Genomic DNA, 21651 nt, shown 5'->3' with positions numbered 1-21651 from the left:
AATAAAAAAGACATGCAAGGTTTTTGTTTTGATTGTTATTTCCTGAAAGTATTGCTTTTGATTCTTTACTTTACTTTTTAAATCTCTTTGATTACAGAATGTATAAAATCGCTGTTTTCACATCTATAGACACTGGTGTGGTGGAGATAATGAATGTGGTGTTACAAATGGTAGAAGTGTCCCTTTAATTTTTATCAGGTGAAGTAGCAAGTAAACCCACCAGTTGTGTACCAACAGAGATGATGGATTTAGTTTCACAGATAGATATGTATCTTTGTAAGAATATTTCAGGACAGCACTGTATGTTTTGTGTGTGTGTGGCATCTAGCCAATCCCTCCCTCCTAAACCAACCAGACCGAAGCTGAGCTGGTCTGCTCACTCAGAGCACCTGACAGTGATGTCAATTTGAGTGTAATAATGTACGGATACTGTGCATCAGCAAGGTAGATTTATTAGCCTGTCCGGCTAGCTCTAATACAGTGTTCATCTCTGATAGACGGAGGTGGTTGTCAAGACAACCATCAACACAGTCTACAAGTGACTCATCACTGTTTTGTGTGTGTGGCATCTAGCCAATCCCTCCCTCCTAAACCAACCAGACAGAGACTGAGCTGGTCTGCTCACTCAGAGCACCTGACAGTGACTCATCATTTGGGCACATTCAACGCTCCATACTTTCCAATGCCTACTTCCCCTTTCTTAGTTGTTGATCCAGTATTATTTCAGAATGTGAGGTTTCCACTACCCTACATTTCTTTCATCAATCCAGTCATTTCAGGTCAGCTATTACCATGATAAACAGGAACTGGAAGAGACATTTATCCCAACAAAAGGAAGGCATGGTAAGCCTATGAGGCTCAATCTTTAAGAACCAATAAGTATCCTTCATTGACAGTTTACAACATATCATTGGTCAGGTAATACGCTAGGAAAGTGTTCTGCATGTCCAGCTTATATCCACAGGCTGCTTAGTGGTCCACTGATTCTTTTGAGGCCTGTGTCAGTTACAATCAAACTCTGAATCTGAACATTGATCAGTCTTTGTATGCCAGTAGGTCAAAGTTCCAAGATATGAATGTTCAATACCAGTAAACCTGTAATGTGTGGTTCAGTCTAGTGGAGAAAATGGTAAATGGACTACACTTACAGTATATAGCGCCTTTATCCAAAGCGCTTTACAACGGCCTCTCATTCACCCATTCACACACACATTAACACACCAATGGCGGCAAGCTACCATGCAAGGCGCCGGCCCGCTCACTGGGAGCAATTTGGGGTTCAGTAATAATAATAATAATAATAATAATAATTCATTACATTTATATAGCTGAGTGTCAGTGTCTTGCCCAAGGACACTTAGACATGTGGCCAGCCTGGGCTCGAACTGAAAATACAGTATGCACTATGCATGCAAAAATAAACTAATGGCGCTTTTCCACTACCGGGCCTGGCTCGGGTCAGCACGGCTCGCTTCGGCACGCTTTTGAACAGTTCTGGATACGAGACGTTTTCCACTTTACACAAGAAGACACAAGGAACGAGTAGGAGGAGTAGGAGATAGTAGGCGGAGTTACGCGTCATAACAGCGCGCCATGGTGGTGACGTATATTTTCACGAGACACAACACAGCCACAACAATAGCAACATGGAGGAACTTGAAGCTATCGTATACTTTTTCCTCGGCATGTGGTATATTATTAACCGTGATTTTTTGGAGAGAAAGAGAAAGAGAGAGAGGGAGAGAGAGAGGAAGCTATGTACACATAATAAAGTCATGTTTTTTGAACCCTTAAAACCACTGCCTTCACTTGTCTGCTTTATGAACTGTAGTATCATTGTTATGTTGATCTGATCGATGTCGACACTGCTCGTAGTGAATATAAGCACTTGATGCATGTTGAACTCCTGGTTCATTGAGTTTACTCCCGGTTCACTTCTCGGGGTGGCACCACGGTGGTTCAGGGCTCAAAATGACCGTATACCGATGGTGGAGCATAGTCTTGTCTTTTTACCACCTTCCTAGCCGGTGTTATTCACGGACAAACACGGTGCCTGGAGGCACCCTTTGCGGGTTAATAACTGTGGTTTATCGTGGGTTACGGTAAAAATTCAAACGTGTCCCGAGAGGGGAGAGGACAGGAAATCTGAAACCATTTGAATGGTGTCGATACGACACTCTTATCACGGTCGACACAGCGCGGAGCGAATTCCCGGGTAGAACCTTTCTCTCCCCCCGCTGTCAACGGGAGTTTCAACCAGCAGGCGCGGTGCTGCAGGCAGCAGCGGGTGAACTCCCGGTTCATTGAGTTTACGGTTAAAAGCATATCTTCTCGGGGTGTCAGCGCGGTGGTTAAGGGCTCAAAATGACCGTATACCGATGGTGAAGTTAGCAAAGGAGTATTGTGTTTGTACCACCTTCATAGCCGGTGTTATTCACGGGCAAAGACGGTGCCCGGAGGCACCCTTTGCGGGTTAATAACTGTGGTTTACCGTGGGTTGCGGTAAAAAGTCAAACGTGTCCCGAGAGGGGAGAGGACAGGAAATCTGAAACCATTTGAATGGTGTCGATACGACACTCTTATCACGGTCGACACAGCGCGGAGCGAATTCCCGGGTAGAACCTTTCTCTCCCCCCGCTGTCAACGGGAGTTTCAACCAGCAGGCGCGGTGCTGCAGGCAGCAGCGGGTGAACTCCCGGTTCATTGAGTTTACGGTTAAAAGCATATCTTCTCAGGGTGTCAGTGCGGTGGTTAAGGGCTCAAAATGACCGTATACCGATGGTGAAGTTAGCAAAGGAGTATTGTGTTTGTACCACCTTCATAGCCGGTGTTATTCACGGGCAAAGACGGTGCCCGGAGGCACCCTTTGCGGGTTAATAACTGTGATTTACCGTGGGTTAGGATAACAATTCAAACGTGTCGGGATAGGGGAGAGGACAGGGAATCCAAAACCATTTGAATGGTGTCGATACGACACTCTTATCACGGTCGACACAGCGCGGAGCGATTTCCCGGGTAGAAATTGTCTCTCCCCCCGCTGTCAACGGGAGTCGTCAACCAGGAAGCGGTGCTGCGAGCAGCAGCGGGGGGACGACGACGACCCGTCACTTACGGCCGAATATCTCCGCGTCACAATGGGTTATAATTCCAAACTAAAAATTTTCATGATCACAATAGCATGCTGAACACACTGAAATTCGAATGGAGTCTTAGTCATGTACCGTTAACGAGATAGAATAAGCAAAGTTTCATCCTAGACTGAAAAGTATTTTTAATTGAGATTTTTTAAATTATTGAATATGCTATTTAGTCCACATTTTGCCTAAATCTGTGTCCTGGCCAAAATCTTGTTGTTTTATCTTACAAGAGGTATGCAAGACCACAGAGGAATTATAGACTCCATCTCTTTAGGCCTCTGTTTTCCAGTTCTGGTTCTCATGTACCGTTTAGGTTGCAGGTATTTAAATCAGACATACTTATTTTATTTCATGGGGAGTACTGCACACCTTACAAATAGCCACACAGTGTACATTTATGTTCATCTAACTCTTAGAAATTAACTGAGGATAATGGCATGAGGAATTAGCTGTCACCCAAACAAAACATTTCACGAGGGCCAGGTTTGACTAGTCTTTGGATCTGTGGTTAGGAATGCTGCAACCCCTGACCAAAGTCACAATGGACACAATGAATCATTCAGTCAGGCGGTGCTGAGACAAGTCTCTTGCATGAGACATTGAACGTGTCTTTATCACATTCACAGTGTGTGTCAATGTGTGTGTGTGTATGCAATGATGTCACAGTGGCAAATATACACATTTCACAACAGAAACCATACAGCGACATTCCTCTTAAACCTCCTGTCAGTAACATTAAACCACTTGAATAATAGAAACCAGAGGGCCATTTGGAAAACAATTCATTGTTTTTCTTAAAAATAAAAAATAAAGTTACAATGTTTTTAGAAAATAAACACATAGGTGACTGCTTTACAGAGGAGGTCTTGCATTATTTAGACAATGCAGTGGTCGCCATGGGCGATACATGAGGGGAAAGGGGTCATGGTTGGCTGAATGGCAAAGGTCCATTGGGTCAGGCCCTGGCTTGGTTCCTGTCCCAGTCCTGATGCAGCCACTTACACCTGCAGGTATTCTCACCAGACCAGAACTGACATTCACTTCACCTTGGGAGGGGTGTAGTGGATTCTGCACCTTTCATTGAAAACCTAAGGGAAAAACAGCACAGAAATGGGTGTGTGAGTGCATGTGTGTGTGTGTGTGTGTGTGTGTGTGTGTGTGTGTTTTGACAGTAATGCACAACAAACAAACCATGGGGTGAAAGGTCATGCGTAGATGCTCTCTTACTTTCAGACTTCTGTCATTGATGACCTCTTCAACATTCAGCTCTGATTGCATGAGTTTTAACTAGAGGAAATGAAAAGCAAAGTACACTAAAAATAATGACTGAAAAGTGGAACCTGTTCCTAAACATGAAACTAAACTTGGCTGGTTCAATACTTTGAATGCTACAACTGTCAACTGAATTCTCTTCTCTGCACTTAAATCAACTATAGTATGGTATAATTAAATGTTTCAACATAGTGTATGTAAAACAGATAAGTCTGTTAGCTTGTGCTCTTTCACAATGATCTGAGTATTCTATTCAAAGAAATATAACACACATTTAATGATCTCTTTTATTCCATTTCTAGCTGACATGTGGTGCTGGCATCCCTCTAGTGGTACAAAGAGGCATTACGTTGGTCTGCTCCTTCCTGAGTTGTTTGATGAGTGAGATATTGCCACGGTCCTTGGCCCTCTCATCACGCAGCTGTCCCACCACCTTTGAGGTCTGGGCTATACACTTCTTAATGACTCGGTCTCTGCTGAGGTGGCTCTCCATCAACTACAAAATATACAAAACAAACTCTCAAGAGCATGTCACACTATTGGAGGAAGAACGCTAAATGGCTCTCTTCTTCCAGTATTGATAAGAACAGAGTAATGTCACCCACCCCAGGCACACATCAAAAACCTGAGCACAGTCAGTGAGTCTCTCTCACACACTTTTGTTTCAGTGGGTCAGTCCCACTCTTATTTTTTATTGGATAGAGACAGTGGAGAGAGAGAGGAAAGTAAGGAGGAGAGTGCATGTCAGCAGGGCATGGGTTCGGATTCCAACCCATGCCGACATGGGCATGTGTGTGCACTGTAGGCTGACCACTGGACCACCCCAGGCCACATTCTCTCACACAATTTCACTCACAGATTCATAGAGTTGTTTGCATGTCTGCGTGGCATCCACTTTTCGTGAGAAGGAGACTGTTGGCACAGTGGTATTGAGAGAATGGACAATGCGGTCATCTATGGTGCGCATCGTCTTAAGCACTTCCTGTTGAGTACAGGGAGAAAATTAGTCAGTCAGTCAGCCATTCATCAGAGTGAGACATTTAGCTGTGAAATAAAATGTGCTTGCTTAACACTAGAGGCGCGACGTTTTTTTACCTACTAAAGCACGACGAGGTGTGGAATCACACGACCACTATTCACAATGGGGGAGTGTTTACTGACCCACAAAAATCGCTGGATGGCGATGTCACGCAAGAAGCGTGAACACGCAACAGAAACACACCGCGGGGGAAACCCGATGTCTTTGTTCATTGATGGGAAACGATCGAGAGCCATCAACCCTCACCCCACTGCCCGCAGCGCAGAGCGCATGTCTTATTGAGTCAACACTCGCTGGAACGAGACAGACTGATACACACCACACCTCTGCCATATCATACATCGGTCCCACATGTATTTATTTACCATCATATTTTTCAATATAAAAGGGTATGATATGGCAGATATATATGGTAGCCTACATTGCAGTCGTCCCGCAGTTCTAGTAGATCGCCGACATCATGTTATTTGATGTAGGCTACACATTTCACGGCAAGAGAATTCCGATTTGTGGCAAACACCCAACAATTGTTCGTTCACTAAACATTATAACATGAACACAGTTATAGCACCAGTTCCTAGCACCTAGTTTCCTAGCACCAGGGGAGCCCCCCCTCCCAAATTTCGTTGTTTGGTACCTGTACTATATCAATGACAAATAAAGACCATTCATTCATTCATTCAAACAATGACAGTTACAGTCTCGCTCAAACTGTAGCAAGATTAGGAGACTACTAATTGTACCTGACAGCGCCCACGCAAAGCGCTCCGGCGACCTCCTATTCACTTTCTACTTTTTTTTAGGGATGCACGATATGCATTTTTTCCAACCGATACCGATACCGATATTTACCCGCTTCTCGTGGCCGATAACCGATATGATAACCGATATTATTATTATTATTATTATTTTTTCTTTCTTAGCACCAGGGGAGCCCCCCCTCCCAAATTTCGTTGTTTGGTACCTGTACTATATCAATGACAATAAAGACCATTCAGATATAATTTCACAGTTGATCTGTAGTTCATGCACACCTGAAGGTAAGAAAGGCTATGTAGTGAGCAAAGATTGATGATTTAATATTCCATAGTGATCTCACTAGTGGTGGTCTAGTGGATAGTGAGTTGGACTTGTGATCGGAAGGTTGTGAGTTTGAATCCCGCCTGAAGCCACACCACTACTAGTGTGCCCTTGAGTAAGGCACTTAGCCCTCAGTTACTCCAGGGGGAATGTCCCTGTAATTCGTAATTGTAAGTCGCTTTGGATAAAGGCGTCTGCTAAATGGCAAAATTAAAATTAATTAAATTATCACCAAATCTAACTTACATCACTATTGTTAACACAACAAAGAGAACACTTCTGACTCTTCAAATGTTCATTTATTATTTCCTCTAACAAACAGAATCTGTTATAGACAGTGCACAATGCTTTTTTTTGCCAAGATCTGGCCTCCTTTTATGAAAACAAAAAAGGCTCACCTAAGAGTAATTTATTACCACGGATGGCTGTCACAGTATGCGAACCGGAGAACTCCTGCGCATGTAGCAGTGTCTTCTTCATATTGAAGTCCATCCAGCCACTGGGCCGTCAAACTAAGCATACTGACTGGACTAACGTCAGAAGTCCATATGTCCGTGGTAAAACTTATCTGGCTTACGCTAGTATCGATCAGACTATGGATGTGTGTGGCGACTGTATCATACATAGCAGGCAGGCACACGTCTGCAAAATAGCGGCGACTTGGGAGTGTATACCGGGGCTCTAAATGTGAAATTAGCTGGCGAAATCCTTTATCTTCTACTACAGAGAAAGGCTGGTCGTCGAGGGCCATCAACTCCATTATTTTTTCATTGATTGCTTGAGCCTTTGAGCTGTCTCGAGTGAACTTCCTGCAGTTTTCAAATGCGTGTTCAATAGGCACAGCAGCTTTTTTTTCGCGGCTAATCGACAGCCATCCGCGGCACTTTTGAAACCATGTTTGGACAGTGGAATATACCTAAGGAGCGGGTGCACGTTGTGCTAAGGGACAATGCACGCAATATGGTCAGGGCTTGTGAGGAATGTGAAGTTGCAAGCTTGGGCTGTATGGCCCACAGTTTACAGCTTGCCGTTAATGAGGCTGTACTGAGCCAGAGAAGTATATCCGACTGTGTTGCGATCGGGAGGAAGATGGTAGGACACTTTAAGCACTCCCAACTCGCCTCCTCCCGTTTGAAAGATTTACAGACACAACTGGGAATGAAAACCACACGGCTCCAACAAGACGTACCAACGCGATGGAACAGCACGTTTTATATGCTTAGGAGTTTGTTGGAGCAGAAGCGAGCGCTCACAGCATATGGAGTAGATTACGCGTTACCTGCGTCTCTAAACGCATACCAATGGGCGCTAGTTGAAAACATGCTGACCATCCTCGATCCGTGCGAACAGGTGACTAGAGATATTAGTTCAGCTACGGCCACAGCAGCAGACGTGATCCCCTCTGTCGAAGGCCTTAAAACGTCTGTTAAACAAGGCCGTTGCAACAGACCAGGGAGTGAAAACTTCCAAGAGCACCCTGTTACAAGCAGTAGACCAGAGATTCGGTCACATCCATGAAGAGCCCCTGTATTATCTCGCAACAATCTTGGACCCTAGATACAAGGACCGCTTCTTCAAGGTTGGAACAAAAGTGCAAGCAGCAGACATGTTGCAAGAGAAGATGATCAGCTGTGCAACAGCTGACCAGCCAGCCGAGCCGCAAGCAAAGAAGACAAGGACAGACGGTAATGAATGAATGGTCTTTATTTTATTATTTATTTATTTAAGACTCTTTATTGTCATTGCTATAGTACAGGACAGGTACCAAACAACGACATTTGGGAGGGGGGGCTCCCCTGGTGCTAGGAAAGAAAAAAAAACTAAAAAAACAAGAGGGGAAAAGAGCTGGTTTACATAAATAAAGGCTATGTACACTATCCACTATACTATACTGTACAGATAAAACACTGTGCTGTACTCTATGCTATGCTATACCTATTCTAACATTTCCTATTTCTCTGCAACCTTATGTACCCTAGGGTTGTCATATTGCACATAGTGTTATTGGTTGCACATTCATTTAAGTGTCGCAGTTTGCAGGCTTGAAATGTACACATTACATACACACAGGTAACCCTTCTTTGCTGGAAATGTACGACGAAATCTTGGAAGAAAACACTGAACCCACAGAAGAGCAGGCGAGAACTCAAACGGAAGTGCAGGTAATTTATTCAATTTAATGTTTGGCTTTCAACTTGTTAAAAAATACACCACATCACGATAATGTGACATGTGCGCTGCTATGTAGGGTGTTACGTAAGGAGGGGCGGATGTTTATGCGGAAGTGGAGAGCTTGGCTAATCTAGCGACATCTGTACTTACAGTATATTGTGATTTTGTTGTCCTTTTAGATGTACCTCTCACAGTCAACGATTCCCAGGACTCAGAACCCAATGGAATACTGGAGAAGCAACAAATCCCGTTTCCCGACCCTGGCCCTGCTTGCAAGGGCGTACCTGTCAGCCCCTTGCACTAGCGTCGACAGCGAACGTTTATTTTCTGCAGCTGCTCATGTGATCGATGAAAAAAGAAACCGACTCGGATGCGAGAGAGCAGAGATGCTTCTTTTTATGAAGAAAAATATTCACCTGATGCCCTCAAAGTAGGCTAGCATAGTGTAAAGTAGCCTCAGAGTGGTAGGCCTACATTGCAAAGGTTCTATGAGGTAGGAATTGTATTCAGTTTGTATATTAGGGAACACCAATGGAAAACGTGTCTATTATTTAGGTGAGAATGTGAATGTAGGCTATACAAGACAAGTTGTTTACAAGGAAAACATTCACTTTTTGTTTTTCCATGTCAGTGCAATTTATTTTGAATTCTTATGCAAAACGTTTGATGGGCTTTATCACAACCTACCTCATCCTCATGCACTAAAAGTAGCATAGCCCAGCCCTTTTCAGTTGCTTTATTAAGCATACTAGTGTAGCCTACTATGTGCCTTGTATCATTCTGTTTATCTGCAGACTAAGCAGCCATTTGGCACTAGTTTCTGTACAAGTTCTATACAACTTTTGGTTCTTTAAAAGTCTTTATTTTTGTATTGACTGATGCACAAGGTGCACTTTATTTTTGACACTTTTTTGATCTAATTACTCTTAGGTGAGCCTTTTTTGTTTTCATAAAAGGAGGCCAGATCTTGGCTAAAAAAAGCATTGTGCACTGTATAACAGATTCTGTTTGTTAGAGGAAATAATAAATGAACATTTGAAGACTCAGAAGTGTTCTCTTTGTTGTGTTAACGATAGTGATGTAAGTTAGATTTGGTGAGATCACTATGGAATATTAAATCATCAATCTTTGCTCACTACATAGCCTTTCTTACTTTCAGGTGTGCATGAACTACAGGTTATCAACTGTGAAATGATATCTGAATGGTCTTTATTGTCATTGATATAGTACAGGTACCAAACAACGAAATTTAGGAGGGGGAGCTCCCCTGGTGCTAGGAAAGAAAAAATAAAATAATAATAATAATATCGGTATTGGTATCGGTTATCGGCCACGAGAAGCGGGTAAATATCGGTATCGGTATCGGTTGGGAAAAATGCATATCGTGCATCCCTAATAACTGTACATAGGCTACACATATCATAATATCTTATCACTATTGCATGGAACTTGGGTGAAAAAAAAACCTCAGCTCCAACAAATCTGAAGGGATTGGGAGACATACTGTACTGTTTATCATTTTCATAACTGTCTGTACATATACATATCTTATGTATCCCTATTGCTATATATAGCCTATATATAAACACATTATGTTACATACTTATCAGTCTTATACTGTATCTAATTCAGCACTGAAGCCTGAAGGTTGAGCACAGTGTGTGCCCCCTTGCTACCTCTGCTGATATAAAAGAGAATTGCAGCCTTGGAGAAAAAGATGGCAGCCGAATTCCAAGGCAAATACACAGGCACACACAGAAATACTGCAAAATCGCTTTATACTAACTCGATTTTGAACATGTAAAGATGCTGGGTGGTAGAACGCACATATCTAGGAAAAGTCATGAAAGGAGGGTCCTGAAATTTGATCGAGTGCAAAGGTAGATTTTTTTTTGTACTCACTGGTGCTCTACAACACCTCACGGCTTTCCTAGTGTTAAACAGAAGACAAACCTCCTAGCTGGTGGATAGCCTACTGTAGGTCCTCCAGCTACCCAAACAAAGCTCTTACTTCAACATGTTGCATATACTGGACACAGTGGCGGGCGGTGCATTTCACACCTAGGCCTTCAGTGATGTCCTACCTGAATTATTCCACCTCTTAATACCATCATTATGACACGCCATGGCTCTAGAAACTATACATTTAGACAGAAACGCAGTATAACCGGGCGTTGCTGTGATGTTCATATCTGATAGGGTATAACCAGGGGTGCACATCATTTTTGGGGGCCAGTGCTCAGAGGAGCACCTAGGGATGCTGCTTGGTGCTCCCCGAGCTCGCGAGTCACGACCCGTCCCACAGGATGGATCAAAAAGGGATACATGGATAACTTATATTAGCAAAACGACATTTTTTCATAAATAAAGATGAACGAACAAATCATTGTGTGCAAAACAAATGCAAAATCAAATGACTGCTCTTTAAGCACGAAAGTCTGTCAGACTCCTTTAAACACAATGAAATCAACTGAAATCTCTTTATTTATTTATGCTACAAGCTTAATCATCACTGCTCTCTTGACTGCTGTTGTCACTGTCCTCAATTTTAACCATGGTAGAGGATGTTGTAGGCTTACTCCTCCCCTGCTGGTTGAGCCTGCGATCAGCTGTTTGCATCCAAAGGTCAACAGCTGGCTTTGGGTCAAACATCTCTGTTGTCATCTCAGACAGGCAGATGTGCATCAGGGATGAGAGGCGAGAGTCTGACAGGCGGGGATCTGTACTTGTTTTTTATGATATTGAGGTGTGAAAATCCCCTCTCACATGCAGCACTGCTCAAGGGCAGTGTAAGGGACAACAGAATGACTTTCCAAAATGTTGGAGTAAGTCTCTGGGTTGCTTGTCTTCACTATGTTGACCAAGTCATACACTGAGGAGGCTGCTAAACGTTTTGCTGACTGCTTTAACCTCATCCATTCTCTTAGAGTGGAGTCTTTGTCAACAGACATGCTGGCCTCATAATTCTGGAGGATGCCATCAAGTGTGGTGTTGCCAAAACTGTGGAGGCCTTTCATTTCCTGAGGCCAAGTTGAAGGATCAAAAATTAGAAATTGATCACATGACTTGAGGGATTCATATCGGGTTTCAAACTCTTCAATTAGACCTCTCAGTACATGAATCTTGTCCCTGTCAGCATCTACATTTGCAACAGTCTCTTTCCTGTACTTGCCATCACTGTCAAGCAGAAGTGTCAGCTGTCCAATAGCTACCATGAGCTCATCTTTGCATTCAGCAATACTCAACTTATTTTGCTGGAACTTGAGGGAGAGGAACTGTAAGATTCCTCCAGTGTCGAGCATGTTGGCTAGGAAACAGTGAAAGTGCTGAGTGCAGACATGTTTCAGGTCACTGTCATCACTTGTAGCCAGTTGAATTTTTATGGCAGGTAATAGTCCCCATATTTTCAAGAGAGTCTGTTGTCTCCATGCAGACCATCTAATATTGTGAAACTTTCCTAGTTTTAGGAAGGCAATGCCATTCTCATCACACAGTTTCTGTAGTTGTGCTGTTCTTTTTGCAGACTGCGAACCTGTTTACTCTCAAAACTGTTAAGCGAAATGTAAACTAGTAGGCTTACCTTCTCCGTTATTCTGTCAATATCCATGTTGTCGTCAAAACATGTCTTGTGATAAGCAAGACATGTATTTTGTTGTTCCAATTTTGAAGTTGCCTTGAGCCTTGAGCCTGAGCATTGAATTTGATTTGATATTGTTTGATTTGAAATGGTCAATTCCCCCTTCTGCAAATAAAAGCTAAGCAATTTGACAACAGAACGATTGAATGACTCACAGTATGGTACCATGCGATCTGCTGACTTCGCGGTGTTCTCCAGGGTGTGGGCCGTGCACATTATGTGCACCAGGGAATCCCCGATGACCACCTTCTGACGTCATTTGGGAATGACGCCGTTGTATACTCCGACGTTGACAGCCGCTCCGTCGGTGCACACAGAGACTAACTTCGTCTGCCACTCCTCCGCGAGGCACATTCCTGGAATAGTTGCACAAGTCCATCCACTATGTCCTGTGCTGATCGCTTCACCCCCAGATTAATTAATCCAAGGAAATCTGAGCTAACCTCTCCGTTGCTCGACACCGACACAATGTACACGATTTCCCGCTCGGTTTTGTTGATGTCTTCTGATCCGTCAAAGAGCAGACCCCAGAATTCTGCTGCTTTTAATTTCTTAAACAGTTCCGAGCTGATTGTCTGTGCGATAGTCTGCACGATGCGGGACCCTGCTTCTCGTGTATGATATGCACTCCCGACATTAACTCCAAGCCTCTCAAATAGAGGAATGTCCTGTTCAAATGAACGCATTGGGCGTGCATGTTTCGCTTTGTGAAAGGCCAGGAGAAATATATATTACACAGTCCTTGACGCTGTTCTTCACTAATGTTGTCCTGCCACCTGTCAAGCGGGCGACTGCGATCCTGGCTGCTCCTGTTATCAATAGTTTCAACTATCTTAATGTGCTCTTTGCTTTTCTCATGTAGTGCTGTCCCAAACGACTATTTTTCTAACGATTAATCTAGCGATTATTTTATCGGTTATTCGATTAGTCTAACGACTAATTTATCGATAAGTCTAACGATAATTTTTGTACTGTAAAAAAAAAAAAAAAAAAAAACTTATTTGTCTCCACCTCACTGCTATGTTTAGCCAACTTGAATGCCAACATGGCCATTTAGAAGTCTGTCCATCACCACAACACATAGCTAGCTAACGTTACTCTCGCTGCTATGTTATGATTAGCTAAATTGATGCTAACGTAGCATGCGAGCTACGAGCTAGATAACGTACAGTAGGTGCTCGCACCACAATGACAATAGGCTACCGTAGCTAGCCAGCTACATAGCTAACGTTACTAACACCAGAAGACAAGACATACGAACTGTGGTGAGCTACATTGCTTGTGTAACATTAGCTAGTAGCTATCCATTTTTCACTCATACACTTAATTGCCTCGCCTGGTAAAATAAAGGTTTAAAAAAAAAAAAAAAAAAAATGTTTATTTACGGCTAACCGACGCATATTACGCTAACCGACGTATTGACGTCGACGACGTCGAATAATCGTAACAGCCCTATTCTCATGCTTATCAAACGGTGGATGACTGAAATTCTTTGTCCCCAAATAAAAAGCGTTGCTTTTATCGGCCAGATGGGGATGCTCACGGCATATTTTGCACCACATCACGGTGCGCTCATCATTAGCCATTAGCCAGCCGACATCCTGCAGCCACTTTTCAACAAATGCACGTTTTCTGTGCGGCTCAGGTAATGGCTCAGTCCAGTGTTTTTTTTTTTACGAGGTGGCGGAACACCAAAATAATTACTTAGTGGGGCTTGCTTCTTGGACATTTTGACGGCTCGTCGGGTGCCTCAGTGATGCAGCAGTCAGCAGTCAGCAGTTGGATTTTTAGGAAGTAAATTCCTCTCCCAGCGGTTCCAGCTGTTGGTGCGCAAGAGCGCCTTCATGCGGCTGATCTGCCACGCAGCATGCATTTTGGCGACGCATGCGCACTGGCGCACCAGTTATGTGCACCCCTGGGTATAACCCTTTAAGAGGGCACGGAAGTTAGGTAGCATATCGGAGCACGGAGAGTAGAACGGAATAAAGAGATCACAAGTTTGCTTTACTACCACACAAGTGTCATCCCTTTTAACAAGTACAATATATACAATATTACAATATATAGCACCCCGGGCGGGAAGTGATTAAAAGATTGCATTGAAGCCCCACTTACTCACACAGCTGAGCCAGTGCACCACACCACACACTCTATGAACTCTATGAATCTATCTACGAACAGCAGGGTCGCTCCGTATATCTACGTCTCTTGCCGAAAAAATAAAATGCTTTGTACTCACCAAAACAACTGATTATTTGAACACAAAATCCATCCTCCTTTCTTTCCTCAAGAAGACTTCAATGTCTCTATTGTACAGTTTATCAGTTCCACCAATAAGTCCTTTTCTATATGGATAGCGTCGCTAACGTCGGGGTTGGCCGTTCTCTTCTGATTATGTCTAGCTTTTCTTAGAAGTTTCTTCTTGAAAATGGCATGTAATATCTGCCACCAAATCTACCTCTTCTCCTCCTTCAGCCATTGTGGCTTCTTGTAGAACAACAGCTTACATCTACAAAAATTAGCTCGATCAAGTTCAGTGTGCTAGCTCTGCCTCCCAATAGTTCGTATCCAATCAAAAGACGTGCAGGTGCTGATCAGGTGGTGCGCCATACAACAGGCTCCTTCGTCGGATTTGCTTGGATTTGCTCGCCAACTCGAGATCTGACTACGGTACGCCACAGTTCTTTTCTCGTTCACTTTAAATTACAATCTGTACTCGCGCCACTGTTGAATCTGCAGGCGGGCAGATTTCTTGGTACCCTGGCATCACATTATGGCTGAAATTATATGATTGGATAAAAGCTCTAACAGCCCTCCAAATGGCTGGAAGCAGCGCAACCAAGAGGAAAGCTATGAAATGAAGAGAATAGACTAAGGGAATAATTTAATACATATTTGTGGAAAAAATATATCTAAATTAAATTTATATTCTGATGATGTTTAGGCCAGCAGAGAAGGCCTTGCTGGCCCTGACAGCCCACCACTGACTGGACATGATGCATTAGTCTGGGTCTACATCTATTTCTATATTAAGTAAACCCCACAAACAAAGCCTTATTATGATACAATTCTGCTCAACCGTCCGATATCATATAATTGTAAGAAAGAATAATATTACACAACAAATGGCATGGGACGTGGACCATATAGACTTGTATTCCTGACTACTATTGGTAACAAAGTTGCTTTAATAACGGTAATAATAAGTAAGGGGGTGTTCTCACTAGAACATTTGCTTCACTTGAAACGGAGTTTAGGATAAAGTTTGCTTTGCTCTGCGTCGTTTGGAGCTGTGAGAACGCTTCGGTTACAAACGACGCATCAGTCACTTTGCTTCGCTTTGCTTTTGGTGAGAACGCTGCCCGACGCAGTCCATAGGAAAACAACAGCGCACGCATGTTGATCTGGATAAGAGGCAATTTTTCCGACCAATCAACTACCACGTCTGTTGCTTCGATTGCGTATGTTACTTCGTTTACATGAAGGGCTGGTAGGGCTTTCACACCGGCAAAGAACCGTGCCGGTTCGCGTTCGGAAACCTCCGAACGTTGGCGCTGTCTGGCGAACGAGCCCGCGTTCATACCAGAGTATCGTTCATACCAGAGTATCGTTCATACCAGAGTATCGTTCATACCAGTGTATCTTTCATACCAGTGTATCATACCAGTGTATCGTTCATACTAGGGCTGCAACAACGAATCGATGAAATTGATAAAAATCGATAATGAAATTCGTTGGCGACGATTCGACGAATTCCATTATCGATTCGTCGGGTCTTGTTCCATAACAAACCTACTTCCTGTTGACGCACGCCACGCTGTCTTGCAGAGCTACGTTGCGTTTTGAAGTGAGGATCGTTCGTTTCACTGGCACAGCTGTAGGCCTAAGTTAGTTCTTCTCGTTTATCTAATAGATTCTCCCTCTTAATGACCTATTGTATTTTTAGCTTGCTATTCGCATTCTATGCCTTCAGAACTGGAGTATGCCAGTTGAGTGTTAGCCAGATAGCCAGTGAGTGTTTGCTGAGCTCGCATTCATGAATTTAATATTGCATGACAAGTGTATTTAGCTAGCTGGCTAACGTCAGTGGTAGAGCAGAGGTGATAAGCTAAAGGCTAGCTAGTGGTAGCCTACCAAGCTACCCGTGAGTTAGAGTGAGGCACTGACTGTAGCCTAGCCTATTGTATGGAGTGAGAGGACACATTGCATTGTTTTGGAGCATATCTGTTATATAAAAACATTAGTGTCTTGTCTGTAGCCTATATTGCACTTTGGGTTACTGACCTTTACATTAAGCAAAGTTATTACCTAAAACAATGTATGTATTGAGCTAGAGTTCAACTACTTTATTGAAACAATCTACCGCCATAGTCCATGGCCTGTTGTTAAACCTATTTGATGTAGCAAAGCCTTTTTTATTTATATTATTTATAAAATAAAATAAAATAAATAAAAATCTGTTTGTCATTTTTATCCGATTAATCGGAAAAATAATCGGCAGATTAATCAATTATCAAAATAATCGTTCGTTGCAGCCCTAGTTCATACCAGTGTATCATACCAGTGTATCGATCATACCAGTGTATCGGTCATACCAGTGTATCGTTCATACCAGTGTATCGTTTAGGGCTGGGCAAACGATCAACATTTCTTTTTCGATAATCGCAAGAATTAACGATCAATTATCGATTAATTGATAAGCTTTTTTTTCATAAAAAAATAAAATAAATAAAAACTAGGGCAGAAATAACAAGCATTTTTCCCCTTGGGGGGAAAACTTTATTTGTGTTGCTATTGCACACATTCATTCATTCACATTTAAACTAGACACTACAGTCAGATAACAATCCTCTTAAACAATTGTTTAACTTAAAAACACATTTTACGTTATAAATAAAAATATAGAAAATAAGTAACTCACCATAGGAACAGTAAAAAAACAGTTACTCACAAATAGGAGGATGACTGAAAACGTTAGTGTCCTTAAGAGCGTCCAGCTTAACTTAAATTTAAACTCCAGACTGTAGGCGGCAGGCCTACTGGTTCTTGTTCAGAAAGATGATCATGTTCAGGGGTGAGAGACGAACGCAATCTGGTGACCACAAGTGGACAAACTAATTTCCATTATTATTATTATTATTAAAAAATATATATATATATGAATGATTATCGATCAAAATATTTTGTGATCGACCAAGATCCTTATCGATCAATTATCGATCGTCGATCATTGATGCCCACCCCTAGATCGTTCATACCAGTGTATCGTTCGTACCAGTGTATCGTTCGTACCAGTGTATCGTTCGTACCAGTGTATCTGTTCGTACCAGTGTATCGGTTCATACCAGTGTATCTGTTCATACCAGTGGATCGTTCATACCAGTGTATCTGTTCATACCAGTGGATCGTTCATACCAGTGGATCGTTCATACCAGTGTATCTGTTCATACCAGTGGATCGTTCATACCAGTGTATCTGTTCATACCAGTGGATCGTTCGTACCAGTGTATCGTTCGCCAGACAGCGGCAACGTTCGGAGGTTTCCGAACGCGAACCGGCACGGTTCTTTGCCGGTGTGAAAGCCCTAGGTGTGAAAGCCCTAGGTGTGAGAACGCAAATCAGATAAATAATTTATGCAACACTGTTGCGAACTCATCCACGTGTATTGTATTGCTCCGGGTCTCGATTCGGACTTTCATGTGAGAACATGACCTAACTAGGGTTGCCACCCGTACCTTGAAATACGGAATCGTTCCTTATTTGACAGTTAAAAGATGCGTTCCGTTTTGAACCAATACGGAACGCTGTTTGTTCCGTATTTTCAATCCACCCGCATTGCGTGATTGCTCCAATATATCTTACTGCAGCGCTGGGCAATATCCGTGTTTCCTCTATATGCATTGATTCGTGGCGGCCCACACTGCAATCGAGACTGAACAGGCGCGCGGCGCGAGGCGACGCGCTTATAAAACAGTTTTGTGATTGGTCCGAATTTAGCGGGACATTTGGATTTCAGGAAATCGCCCGTCCCTTTAATCTTTTCTATCGCACACGGCGGCCTGTCAGACGTGAAACAGCGTGCTTCTGGAGAGCAGCACTCCCGTAATGCCAGGATCCAGATGAACCAAGCTGCAGTGACACAGTATTTCGTGCCACAGGCATCTCCTGAAGCAGATAAGGTAATGATCGATTTTGAATCCATTCTACCATGTGTGACGGTTGTTGTTGTTGTTAGTAGTCGATGTGGGCAGAATCGTCCCTAGTGTGTGTCACGTGATGCAAGGGGGGGTGGTTGTCATAGCAATGATACAAGTACTGATCGATGTATCATCAATATAAATATAGTGCACAATATTAAAATAATAAAATAAACAACTCTGATGTTATATATATATATTATTATGTTATATGCTCGACTCATCTGGAAAATGGCATTTTCAATACTAATGGATTAACAGGATACAGACAAATGCTCAGAGAAAAATATATTTAAAAAAATGTATTAATATGTTTTTCTCACATTAAAAATGTTTGTGAAGATTTCTGTTGTTTCACTGTTTGGAAACAGAAACTGGTGTGACTTTCATAACTGTGTCCAAACAACACTACAATTAATACTGTTGAATTTCATTAACAATTTGTCATCCTCTCCCCCCTCTAGGTTACAGCAGCGGAATTGACGCATGTGTACCACACGGTTAAGCACAACCTCAGCTACAATAGTGTGGACTGTGGACACAAACTCAATCAAACGATTCTGCATGATTCCAAAATCGTAAAGAAAATGTCTCTAGGGAGAACAAAGGCAGAAGCAATGGTCAAAGACGTCCTTGCGCCGAAGGCAGTGGGTGAAGTTCCTAATGTCTTGACATCAGGACCCCTCCCATTCTCCATCCAGACGGATGCATCAAATAAGGGGAACAGGAAGATGTTTCCCCTTGCTGTACAATTCTTTCAGCCAGAAACTGGGGTCACCAACAGAATGCTTGACTTCTAGGGCTGTTACGATTAGTCGACGTCATCGACAACGTCAATACGTCGGTTTGCGTAATATGCGTCGGTTAGTCGTACATTTAAAAAATTTTTTTTTTTTTTTTTTTTAAATAAGCAAAAAAAATAAGCAACAATGGAATGGCCTATCACAGCAGTACGTCTGCAATGAACGAGCACCTCAAGCGAAAGCATCCTGGAGCTCTTTGTGAAGACAGCCACAAGATAGCACCACCGTAAGTCACCATTGTATTTCTGTTCACTTTTCCGGCCGTGTATGAGTGAAAAATGGATAGCTACTAGCTAATGTTACACAAGCAATGTAGCTCACCACAGTTTGTATGTCTTGTCTTCTGGTGTTAGTAACGTTAGCTATGTAGCTGGCTAGCTACGGTAGCCTATTGTCATTGTGGTGCTCGCACCTACTGTATGTTATCTAGCTCGTAGCTCGCATGCTACGTTAGCATCAATTTAGCTAATCATAACATAGCAGCGAGAGTAACGTTAGCTAGCTATGTAGCTACTAGCTAGCTATGTGTTGTGGTGATGGACAGACTTCTAAATGGCCATGTTGGCATTCAAGTTGGCTAAACATAGCAGTGAGGTGGAAATTAAGGGGCCTACACATGTTTTTTGTTTAGTTTTTTTTTAACAGTAAAAAAATATATTGCTAAATTAGTCGTTAGACTAATCGACTAGCCGAAAAAATAATCGCTAGATTAATCGTTAGAAAAATAGTCGTTTGGGACAGCCCTATAATGACTTCATAGAAAATGCAGATGAGTCAGCCGCTGGGATTATAGATTCCATACAACAATCACTTGATAAATTTGGCTTATCATTAGATCAAGTGATAGCATATAGTGCAAACAAATACTAATGTAAATTATGGAATCCACAACTCGGTCTTCACAAACCTGAAGAAAAAGCAAAAGGATCTGCTGCAAGGGAACTGTCATGCCCACATTATGCACAACACAGTGAAACATGCTCTGGACCAGCTCACTGTAGATGTCGAAAACATTGTGCTGAAGGTCTATGGGCACTTCTCCGTATCAGCCAAACGAAGAGAATCCCTCAAAGAGTTTTGTGAATTTTGTGATGTGGAATTCAGGGAGATTCTACGACATGTCACAACAAGGTGGCTCTCCCTCAATCCAGCCATCACCCGGCTTATGCAAACCTGGACTGCTCTCAAGTCTTACTTCATCAGCCTGGGGGATGAGTGTCCCAGACAGATCAGAGATTTGTTAAATCTCAGTGAAGACTCAACTGGGGAAGACCCTGACATTGTGGAGGTTTACCTCCTGTTCTGCAACAATATCCTCTCCCTCTTTGAGGAAGTTGTTAAGAAGCTGGAAAGCAATTCAACCACCTGTGTTGAGTTATATTCCATCATGGATAACTTCAAGCAAAAACTCACACAAAGACGAGACGACCATTTCTTAGTTTCATAAATTATTATTTGCACAACCATTGTTGCACTATATTTGAAAGTGGCAAAGCTTTGTTTAATTGTAAGTTATTGAGTTAAGTTATGGTGCATATACTGTATGCTAAAGCTTTTTGTTTAATACATTTTGTATTAAGATACGTTCAGTCAGTGTTAATAAAGCACTTGAAACTTTAAGTATGAATCTAAATGCTTTATTGAAACGATGTTTAACTTATGATTTACTAGCACTGGGGCCCCCACCCCGCCCTTGGGCCCGTGGTGGTCGTGGTCCCGAGGAGCGGGGCCCCTACTGCGAGGGGTGTCCCTTATTTCTCTGACTGAAAGGTGGCAACCCTACCTAAGACATGATGTGTGCAAGCCCATTAGCATTATCCTCTGCAAAATCTGTCAGGAGGGGAAACGTAATGCAATGCATGTTGTTGACAACCCTATACATTTATACATTTCCCTAACGCCAAACAATTTGGAGTCATTGCTTATGATCAAACTGCACGTTGAACCCTAATCTGCTGTTCCGTGGAGGGGGTCAACCATTCAACCCGACTACAATGGACGGAACAGCAGTTTGACAATTCTCTGAATGTTTCGGCACGAGTGAATAACATTCTACCATACTCCACCGGGGACAGAACAACATCACACGAGTATTAATGACATGAGTATTACCTGAAACATTGAAAAGTCCTCACAGTTTAAAGTTCCATCGGGCGCCGCCATACTGGACTACAAGGTCCTCCGCGCTCAACACAAGACATAACTGCCCTGCCTGAATGCCTGAATGAATTACTTGGAATTAAATAGCAAAAGACACTGAATCGTACAACGTCTCTGGTAACATTTCCAAGACGGATTATGTGATCAAAAGCAC

At 42.6% G+C, this 21651-nt stretch overlaps 1 protein-coding gene across 1 annotated transcript; it reads right to left on the bottom strand.

Annotated features, from left to right (window-relative positions):
* Positions 1 to 3419: 3419 nt before the first annotated feature.
* On the bottom strand, positions 3420 to 21527 carry mix23 (mitochondrial matrix import factor 23). Its single transcript, XM_080547615.1, has 5 exons — positions 21450 to 21527; positions 5266 to 5391; positions 4759 to 4905; positions 4365 to 4424; positions 3420 to 4225 (listed from the first exon to the last, which is right to left on the bottom strand). The coding sequence occupies exons 1-5, from the start codon at positions 21498 to 21500 to the stop codon at positions 4175 to 4177; spliced, it is 435 nt and encodes a 144-aa protein (XP_080403741.1). The 5' UTR covers positions 21501 to 21527; the 3' UTR covers positions 3420 to 4174.
* Positions 21528 to 21651: the final 124 nt, after the last annotated feature.

This window comes from Nansenia antarctica (genome assembly GCF_963989245.1).
Source record: "Nansenia antarctica genome assembly, chromosome: 17".
NCBI classification, from domain to species: Eukaryota; Metazoa; Chordata; class Actinopteri; order Argentiniformes; family Microstomatidae; genus Nansenia; species Nansenia antarctica.
This window is presented reverse-complemented; position numbering and strand designations above follow the sequence as displayed.

Bases quoted from the DNA above. Each gene is read 5' to 3' on its own strand.
- mix23 (XM_080547615.1), bottom strand. From the start codon at position 21,500: ATGGCGGCGCCCGATGGAACTTTAAACTGTGAGGACTTTTCAATGTTT. The intron at 4,906-5,265 runs GTGAGTGAAATT...TATATTTTGTAG, and splicing joins GCAAACAACTCTATGAATCT to TTGATGGAGAGCCACCTCAG. The intron at 4,425-4,758 runs GTAATGCCTCTT...CATTTCCTCTAG, and splicing joins TCAGGAAGGAGCAGACCAAC to TTAAAACTCATGCAATCAGA.